General features: G+C 39.4%; 1 protein-coding gene across 1 annotated transcript; it reads right to left on the minus strand.

The window, feature by feature from the left end:
• Positions 1-882: 882 nt before the first annotated feature.
• Positions 883-8,573, minus strand: CNBD2 (cyclic nucleotide binding domain containing 2; the record flags this gene model as incomplete). Its single annotated transcript, XM_080346668.1, has 5 exons — positions 7,873-8,573; positions 6,238-6,278; positions 3,025-3,179; positions 2,820-2,907; positions 883-1,014 (listed from the first exon to the last, which is right to left on the minus strand). Exons 1-5 carry the CDS (start codon positions 7,928-7,930, stop codon positions 883-885), a joined length of 474 nt encoding a protein of 157 aa, XP_080202794.1. The 5' UTR covers positions 7,931-8,573.
• Positions 8,574-10,429: the final 1,856 nt, after the last annotated feature.

The raw sequence follows: 10,429 nt of genomic DNA on the forward strand, positions 1-10,429 counted from the left end.
TTCTGCATAAGAGACCAGATAAAACAGATCCTACACAGGCTAATGCAAAGGAGTTGAACGCTAAGTAAAAGCACGACAAGGCCAACTGAAACCAAAATCACCTCAGACTGGGATTTGACAAAGTGCTTTATTTCCCAGCTCTTTTTGCAATGGCTCATAATTGCTAATTTTGTTTGCAAGATCAGAATAAATGACAGTATCCCACCAAAAGTATTAGCCTGTGGTTAGTGTCTGAAAGATCTTACCTTACTAATGACAATTATGCTGGCTGACTTTATGGTCTTTTTTGTTATCAACTGTCCAGAGTGAAACTTTTCCATTTTGCAGTTATTATTATAATCTCACTAGTGAACTCTCAGATCATTTTGCAAAGAAGTTCACAAGTCTGAAATAAAAGGAGTGGAGACACTTTTTTCATAGATTGAACTGGCTGAATAAAAACACATTTCACTATAAAAACATTCATCTTTTTACAGTTGCAACTGATAAACCCTAGGCCATGATTCCTGAAGATGCTAAATTTGGTTCCAGGGTAGTCTGTTTGCCTCTGTTTCCCCCTCCCCCTTTAAAGATGCTAAATTCACTTTTCCTGACCCAAATTCAGAAATTTCTGGAGTATTTTAAAGATTTTTTTAGTAGCTAGGGAGCATGGATAACCATGTATCTTTCCAGAGCAGCTGGTGGCTAAGCAAGCACGGCTGTCCCCAACTGGGGAAAATCAGGGAATGTTCTGTTCCCTTTCATAGAACTTCAAGAAAGAAGAGAAGTGTTAAATGCATTTCCTCCATGGCCTTGACATAGCCAGGAAAGCTTATGGAATACATTATACAACATGTAAACAGTAAGACAATAATCAAAAGTGAGCGATATCATTAGAAGAAATTACTCAATGAAGTTATAATGATGGTGCAATCCTTTCTGAAGCTCATCTAATTTACGATCAAAGAAGTCTTTGTTATCCACCACAAATGGCTTTGTGTCCTCTGCACAGACAACTAACAATTCACCGTGTTCCTTTTAACAAAGAATCTGAGATGTGGAGAGAGGAAAGAAATTAAAGATTAATAGCTTCCTACCATTAGTAAAATTAATCAATTTTGTATTCCAAACAGTGCCCCATAAGAAACCATGACATGTGTCGTGACACCTAGTACTGTGTCTAGATACCCTTGGTGGCCAGTGGCAGGTATTTTTGGTAGGTGATCTATGAACCCACATACAAAACTTCCCTTCTAAGGAAGTTCCCTTCTCATTCAGGAAAACAATCTCTGAAGAGCATAGCAATACAAATCTCATTCCTGAACTCTGCTTATTTCTTTTCCCAAGATCAACAGCACTTTCACCAAAGGTGCCACTCACCCCAAACTTTGCCCCTTCCGCAGCACAGCCAGATCTAATGCCAAAGATGCTGCTACCGTCCTTAACATCTGCGAGAACAACACTACCAAAGAAGATAAAGTAGAATCTACTCTGCATCCTCTCCTCAGATCAACTTTTCCATGCTCAAAACTGTAAAAATACAGCTGGTATTCTCCATCAGAAATGTAATGGATTAGACCTGTTCCTGAGTTGACTGTGCAGCTGAGATTTATCTAGTGAAAAGGTGAATAAGCAGAACTTGAAAGGCCTAACCAGAATACATCCGGAAATGCAAACCCCAATTCAAACTAGGTGTACTCCTTTCTACACACAGAATGACTTCTTAAACTTTGATCCATTTTGTATCCTGCTTATGAAATTAAAGGCAATAATGGCTTGCAGTAATCAAAGAGAAATCAGTAAGTATTTTCCACTGTGACTTGAGTTTAGATAGAAATTTCAAGTACTTGATTTGATGTGAGGAAAATTAATTTATTGCTAATTAAAATATATTAAGATAGTTAGAAACAAATACAAATTGAAACAGCACCTTCCCCCCACAACCTCACTCTTTCCCCAGGCTCAACTTCACATCTTCATCCTCAACTCCTCTACCGCCCCACAGCCTGAAGCAACACAGGAGAAAGAGGAACGGGGTGTGCAGTCACTCTGGAACAGCTTCTTTTATCGTTCTATCCTCCTTACGCTTTTCCCCTGCTCCACCATGGCTGCAGTCCTTCAGGACAAACTTGCTCCTGCGTTGGCTTCTTTCCGTGGGCTGCAGTTCCTCCAGGAAATCTTCAGCTGCTCTGGCATGGAGTCCTCCGGCAGCTGCAGGGAAACACCTGCTCCAGCACCTGAAGCAATTCCTCCCTCTTCTTTGACTATAGTGTTCAGAGGACTGTTTCTCTCACAGCAGAACCTGTAGCAGGTGCTTCCTTCAAGAACTTCTGGAGGGAAAGGGGCAATGGAGCTCACACCCCAGGAGCTCCCCCTCCTCAAGCAAAACATCATGCCATCTTACATTTCAGTCATTCAAGGAATCAACCTCCAGCATGATAAAGCAGAGAGGAAAATCATCGCCAAGCACGGGAAACTGAAGATGATAGAGCAGATTTTTAAAAAGATAATTTTTTGTTTCTGTGCTGCTCTGGATGGGAGAAAAAGGCACTGGGAGAAAGACAGAAAAGTAGTCGATGAGCATGGTAAGATAATTCTTCCACTCCCCAAAAGTGACGAGTAAGAGTGCAGTGGTAGGAGACACGGAGAGGTAATTTTATGGCTTGTATTATGTTCACAGATATGCAGTAGAACCTGACAGAAAAAACCCGTACACCCACCAAATTATTGTGAAGATATCGATTTAAAACTGGTAAAGCCCCCTTTCCACAGATCATCTGTTCTCAGTAGAAGCAAGAAGGTTAAGAAGGTTCCCATTTTCTCCATCTCCTTCCACATACCAAAGACTTCAGATGTGATAACAGTTTTGTCAACAGCCCAGAACGTGGAGTTGCTACACCAGTTTGCATCCAGAAGATAATGAGTGCACTGAAGATAAAAGCAAATACACATTGTTACCATTCTAGCTTTCACTAGATGTGACCTCAGAGCATAAATAGCACCAAACACAACAACAAAAAAGTTGTATACTAAAACAACATTTACCATTTAAAGCGAACCGTTTCAGCCAGAAGAAACTGCAATCTTGAGCTGCAACTTTGAGAACCTCCTCTCTCCTGCAAGCAGCTTTTTACAAACTTCTCCTCCTCCTGTGGTCTCCACTCTGGTCTCTTGCTCGTTATCTGGAGTACTTGCAGATCCTGAGAAAACATCCAACACATAGTGCTAAAGTGGCTAAAAGTAGAAGCCAAGGAGGAAACACCTGCATGCTTCAGAAAACTGAAGAGTGTCATCTGTAAGAAACATAATTTCCAATTATTTCTTTCATTTAACTTTAGCTTTAAGAGAATGTGAGAAAAAGCTAAATTTATGTCTAGAAGAACAGCAGTCAGACAAAGCACAACTGATTTTTAGCAGGGTCCTTTAGGAATTAAAACACTGCACACTTAGACCCAAGCCAGAAGAAATTTCTTAGGCCAAACTTGTGGCTAATTCACAAAACTATTGTTAAACTGTAAAGGTGTTTCTCTCAAGATGTTTAAGACAAAACAGTGAAGAGCACCAATGCCTACTTTTACCATTATGTTCTTCAGTTGCTTATTCCTTCTATGAGCTCCCATTCCTAACACAGCTAAATTACAGCATGTTTGGGAGTGACTGTTGTAGTTGTTCCCAACTCACTTGGACTATATACACTGACCATCAAGTTTTCATAGAGGGAGACCTCTACCTTCCCCTAGGCTGGAAAGCAGAATTCCATGAGCCATCCTTGAGGAGATAAATATGAGCAGCTGTGTATCAGGTAGAAACACAACTACAGCTCTTTTTGGGAGCTGGAAGAAAAGGAACATTCTTCTTCTGCTCAACAATTACTGCAGAGCACATGGGCAGAGCCTCAGAATTTGTCCCCAGCTGAGTGATAGCTCAGACTGAGACCAAATTCACAGCTGAAGGCTTTGCCAGTTCTTGAGACTTAACCACTTATGACACCATTGGTTTCACTAAACCAATGCAAATTCCAAACACAAAGAAAATTTGTCACATCCACACTTGATGTGACACAGATGTTTATAAACAATCCATGGTTTGCAGACAGTGTTACAGACATGCTATCAAGTGATCAGGTTGGATTATGCAGAAGAAAAGGAAGAGCCTTCATGTGACAGGTCAGTAAGGATTCTGGTGTCCTCCCTGCTTTCCACCCCACCCCTCCCCTGCATGAATTTGGTTCTATAATTGCTGTTATTTTGTTTGTTTGTTCCGTGTGTGTGTGTGTGTAAGAACCTGAACATGGTGATTTGCAGTGTAGATAGAAGACCACCTACAGGAGAAGAAAAGTGCCAAATCTTGTTCTAGGTTATCACAGGGTTAGAAGTATACACTAATATTTCCTCATAAGGAATTTCTGCAGAAATACAACATTATCTACTTTAACTTAAAGGTTACTCTGTAAAAATATATATCTGAAAGGACCACAGACAAAAGCTCCTTACTGTTTCTTTATAAAACAAGGTTTCATTAACTTTAATAAAATGCACACAGACAACATAAAGATCAGGAGGCACCACTGGCCTACAGTCGCAGTATGACATGCAAAGGTAGCAATGCATGGATTAGAGTTCATGAACATTTTGGTACATACTCATGAAAACATTGAGATCTGTCCAAACACTAGGCACCTCATCAAGTGGATCAGAGAAATAGTGTAATTCTAATACTTCTGAAAAAGAAGATTTACTTTTCTTCTCTATTGAAAAATCCTCTTCCTCCCACCAAAGAATGTGGGATTTACAAAAGTCATGTCATCAACCTTTAATTTCCTGCATTCCATTCCTGCAGGTCCTCCCGTAAGATTTTATACACCTTCTTCACGATGTCCATGTCCCTTGCGGGCTTGTACAACTTCTTGAGTGGGCAAGCAGAAAGAACAGCTATGTCAGAACGCAAAGGCAAATCACCAGTTTCCCAAGCGGTGCATTCAGGACTAGCACAAAGAATGTCAGTCTGGAATGAGGACACGAGGACCGAACTTCACCCTCTCCCACTGATCTGCCAAAACACACATCTCTGATTCTGGGTCTCCCACTGCCATTTGATCGCCATACCTAATTACATTTTAAATAGCATCTAGGGACAAGACTACTCTACAAAGAGCAAAAGCAAGTCTCTAATGTTTCCTGGAGCCACTGGACTATCAACATTTAACCAAAGGATAGAGCTAAAATTTTAACAGTACTTTAGTGGTGGTTTATGGTATATTGACACTGTTCTGCTGCAGAAATGCAAGTACATCAGAAAAATGAACAAATGGCAGAACCAGTAGCATGTAAGTTTTTGCTCTCTGGTTCCTTTGTATTGAGGAACCAGAAATCAACTCTTATGAAATCACTAAACTACAAACAGGTTTTCATCCTCCTATGAGCCTTATCCATCTCTGTTAGAAAAAAAGATCAGGAAGAGTGAGAAATTTAATTTGCTTAGAACAGCATGCTCTTGTTTAAACAGGCAAACTCTCATTAACAGAAGCCCACTACATGCCAAATGACCAACTGAGCTGCACTGCAGAGAGCTAAGGATGGCTGTAGTAAAATCATGAATTCCAATTATCCACATTAAGAGATCTGATTACATGTGCCTTAAAATATCTGCATCATGTAACCACAGCTAAGTGAAATTAAAATTATATTAAAGAACCACATGCAACAACTATATATTCATGTCTCAATTTTCTTTTTTCCTCTTTTTGATACATACAATCCTGTATACATATATCACTCAAAACTACTAAGCATCAAAAGACAACTTCTTCCATAAAGAGGTTATCACATACATGCCTTTTGCAAGGCTTCTTCTACCTAGCAGAGGTTTACAGAGTACCAATGAGAACTACTCCAACAGCATCCAATGCTCCTACTTTTCTGTCTAGGGAAGACTCCTTAGGACACAGACACTCAGTATCTGTTCTCAGAAAGCTTTCCATGCTTTTAAATCACCTTCCGTACTAAAACAGGACAGGGTTCTAGATGATAAACACCCACTGATACTTTCTGTGACACAGCAGTACTGTTTATGATCACTCCTTCGGAGACTCTCCAGAAAAAACATCAAGTCCCTTCAGAAAATAAAAATGTCATTTGCCACATGTATTAGAAATGGAATCACATACTGAGATACAACAGCTTACGTTGGGAAAAAAAAACCAAACACACATACGCTCCTGTTACATGATGGGATTTTTGCCTTTCCCCCAAATCGTACCTTAGCTGTTTGTTGGATAGACTTGCTGCACACCTTCTGGCCTAAAAGAAAAAGAAAATGTAATCAACACAGCCTGTTTTACACAACACTTGTTTAATTCATTAATGAGGTGCACTGTTGGTCAGAGAAGATCATCATTACTGATGGGATAGGCTCTGAAGTTTATTCCTACAAAAGCTTTGTTCAGGAGGGAAGGGTGGATCAAGGAGAATTTTCTCCTCAGAGAGCCATGAAAAGCAGTAACTTTTCACAGCAACATCCTCAGCTATATCACACTTTCTATCCTTAATAGAACAGATTCTTCCTGCCTAATCTTCTGAGAATGTATCTGTCTGAATAGGCTTAGGGGAGCAAATTGTAAGTTTGCCAACAGACAATTCAACAGCCAGAAGCAGGACCTGAAGTGATAGAAGAGGAAAGAGGCCGGTTTCTCAATATAAAGCCCTAACAGCTGGCAGAAACTACGCTTTTCTCGTTTTCTCAAATTTTCCAGTTGCTGTGAACCTAACAAATGTCCTGTGAAATGTGGTTGCCTGATATTCATCCAGGTAAGGATGATAAACCCCACAGCAAACAGCGTAAACATCAGAAAAACATCTACAGTTCCAACACAAAGTAATAAACAATTACTTTGCACCAACCTACAGAGCCTTCTCAGAAAAATCAGCCTCTAGTATTCTATGCAAATGAGTTTAAGTGCATTGAAAGTGGTATTGTTTACTTGTGATTTTTTCACATACATAACAGAGTCTTTTCTGTAAAATTTAGGTGGACGTTAGTGAACTAAGGTGCTAAGGAAAAAAACACTTAAAAGGAACATGTGGACTTAGGATCCTGGGGAGATGGGAAGAAAAAAGGAGAGGAGCAAATCTCATTGCTATTCACTTGTGCAGTGAACTGAGCAGCTGCTCCAACAGTGGTACTGAGAACTGGGCGGGTCTGAGGACTTGAGTGGAAGCCCCAATAAGTGCGAAGAAAGAGAGACCAGGATGGATACCGAGCACACTTGAGGGAGACAGAGCTGCAGCCAGAGGGTGAGGGGAGCAGCAGGGTAATTCACTTGGGAAGAAAAGGTTTATTTTCCATGGTAACATGTAAAGGAAAGAATCTATGGTCCCAGGCTGAAGCTCCAAAAGGAGTTTCTTCTTCACGTTAGAAGATAAGAATGGGTGTCTCAGACTACAGGAAGTCATTTACCCGCCTCTGGTACTCACCAAAACCCAAGCAGCTCTCTTGGTTTTGAGGGCAGGATGGGCTTCCCTTTTCTTCTGTCCCTATAAATTCCTACCACGAACTCCCCCTTCCAGGGCCCCAGAACCCCTCAGCACAGCCCCCCAGCCCTCCCCGCAGGACCCTTTGCTTGTCACACACCGTCAGGACCTTCTGCCACCTGGTCTCCCTGGAGCTGTCCTACTTGTTTTCCTTCATCCCTAGAAACCACTGCCCTCAAGTCGCTCCCGTATTTCTCCCCATGATTCCTCATAACCACAACATAAGACCATTACTTTTAAAGAAAAAGTACTTTACATTTGAATAGAAATATTATACATTAAGTTACTTTATAAATATATATATACACACACATATACAGACATTTGTCTCTAAATTTTGTACAAACAGCAACAATCTTCATACCACGTGGCCAAGTCTTGATTTTTGAACAGTGCGACTCATTAATGCTGCTGGTTTCCATCCAAGAGACCGCCAGCCTTGAACGAGATCTATGGGCATTTGCCCTTCTACGTCTTCTCTACATTCTAGAAAAAACTTCTTTTTGCATGCACACACACAAGCACAACCCTTCTTGTCAGGCCGACCAATCACTGTTATGGGTAACCAACAATGAGGTTAAATCAAAGAATAATTTGTTCATTTACAGTACTGCAGAAGCTCAGGAATTCTTTTTGCAAAATAAACGCTTGAATGTAACGACCACAAGAGAACAGCGTAAACATCAGAAAAACATCTACAGTTCCAACACAAAGTAATAAACAATTACTTTGCACCAACCTACAGAGCTTTCTCGGAAAAATCAGCCTCTAGTATTCTATGCAAACAAATTTAAGTGTATTGAAATTGGTATTGTTTACTTGTGATTTTTTCATACACATAACAGAGTCTCTCCTGTAAAATTTAGGTGGAAATTAGTGAACTAAGGTGTTAAGATGAATATAGAGACTGGCTATGAGTGATGAATGTGTGTTCCTCCATTAGCAATGTGCACAAAACAAGTGTAAAGAAAGGTTACGCTAAAGTAAAAAACAAAGTAATAAGCTGGAATATGTATTCCGAAGACACAGAACTGAAATTCTGTGAAAATGAAGGCAACTGAAAACAAAAACTTGAGTATTGGCTGAAGAAACATTTCAAATTAAATTTTTTGATGAATAGAATTGCAACTCTCATCCTCAGCTTTTAAAAACAGCTACTTATTTACTGCTTTAAACTTCTCCCAATTTTTTGTTCTGTTGTTTTCAGGGTAGATTACAAAATTCATTTCACAGCCTGCAATTCAAAACAAACTACAATAATATTTCTGCGTGTGAGCACTGACTCCAAACCAGAAGTACCATCAGAAATATTGTTCAGCCCAGGATGAGACTGTAGCTCATGGTGGGAAGAACAGGGACTGTTGAACAGATCTGTTAATGAGGGAACTAAGCAAGAACTGATGGAAACAGTGAGAGACCCGAACGAACTGGAGATTCTCTACACACTTGCATGATCAAATACTGACTTACTAAGTAAGAGCATGATCCTGTTGGAAAACTTTAATTTAAGCTAACCCATAAACATTAGCTTTAAATGAACAGCATTAACAGTGTTAGTTAACCTCACAGAAGTTAATATATTTTAAGGTAAGACTAAGATATAGCACCTACCTAACAGATGCTGCATATCAGGTATCAGGAACTCAAGTTCAATGTGAGACTTTTTCAAGTTTTAGCTTTAAACTCTCAGAAGAAAATTAAAAATTAATTTTCAATGGCCACTATTTAGATGATGATTGTGAATGCCTTGGATGTTAACGTTTCGATTTTTTTAAATGTTAATCTTTATGTTTACATAATATGCCTCAGACTGCATTCTTGTACAGCACAAAGAAAAAAATATATAATTTTATGATCAAGTTCTCAGTCACTCAGTAGGAACTAATAACAGAACTATTGATATTGCTGTATACAAGATACTCTGAATGTTGCTCTAAGAATTCAATATCTGAAGCAAACAATGCTTGTTTAACTCGATATCTACATTGGCATCAGTTTCATTACATTTACTGCTTTAAATGGGTTCCAAGTTTTTTGTAGGTCTATGTGACAAGTCTCTCAAAGATCATGCAACTCAGTGCTTGTCACTTATTATGGCTTTGGCTTAAATATTGCTAAAAGATATTTCTTTATCACATTCAGTTTTTAAAAATATTCCTGGTAATTATTTTAAGTAATACTTTAGTCCTAGAAGCTGCCACCGTTGAAAAAAATGTGTTTGTTTTCTGAATGTTATAGTGACAACACACTTGCGTATACTGGATTTATATTACTTGCTTTGTTTTCTTGGGTCTCTTTGATAATAACGTATCCATAAAGCCAACATCATGAACAGCAGCATGTTAAATCATATTTATCGGAGCTCATAGCTTAAGTGCATAAAGCAAAAGGTAGATTAAGCTGAAACAGCAGCATCAGTCATTTTCCATGAGACAAGACTCCTGCATGTAGTTGTTACGACTGACTGCTAATAGAGCATTGCTGGCAAAGGCTGCATGCAGCAACAAACCTCGTTATAAAGCCAGAACTAAGTTTATAGGTGTAAAAATTGGACACATTTACCGCTACAATTCACACACTCCTCTTCATCACACAACCTTACGTTCACCTGGCAACCTCACCTTTCTCCTCTCCTTGATCTTCACACCGTTAACATTATGATCAGGTCAAAGCTGCGTTTTGTTAAGCATCAATGTCCTTCATCACTTTGAAATTCAGCATTTTGGACCTTCATTTTCTCACAAAACCATTGCTGTATGGATTCTGTGGTCTCTGTGCAGTAACAGTCGAGGGTGTCAAGAAGAAAAGCAAACTCAGTGTTGTGATCCACATTCTAAAGCTAAGGAATGAAACTGTGGAAAGACCTTCAGAAATGTTGACCAAAACGGGCCATTTGGATAGCATCCAAATTGCTCAAAACT

This window comes from Nesoenas mayeri (genome assembly GCF_963082525.1).
Source record: "Nesoenas mayeri genome assembly, chromosome: 6".
In the NCBI taxonomy this organism is placed as follows: domain Eukaryota; kingdom Metazoa; phylum Chordata; class Aves; order Columbiformes; family Columbidae; genus Nesoenas; species Nesoenas mayeri.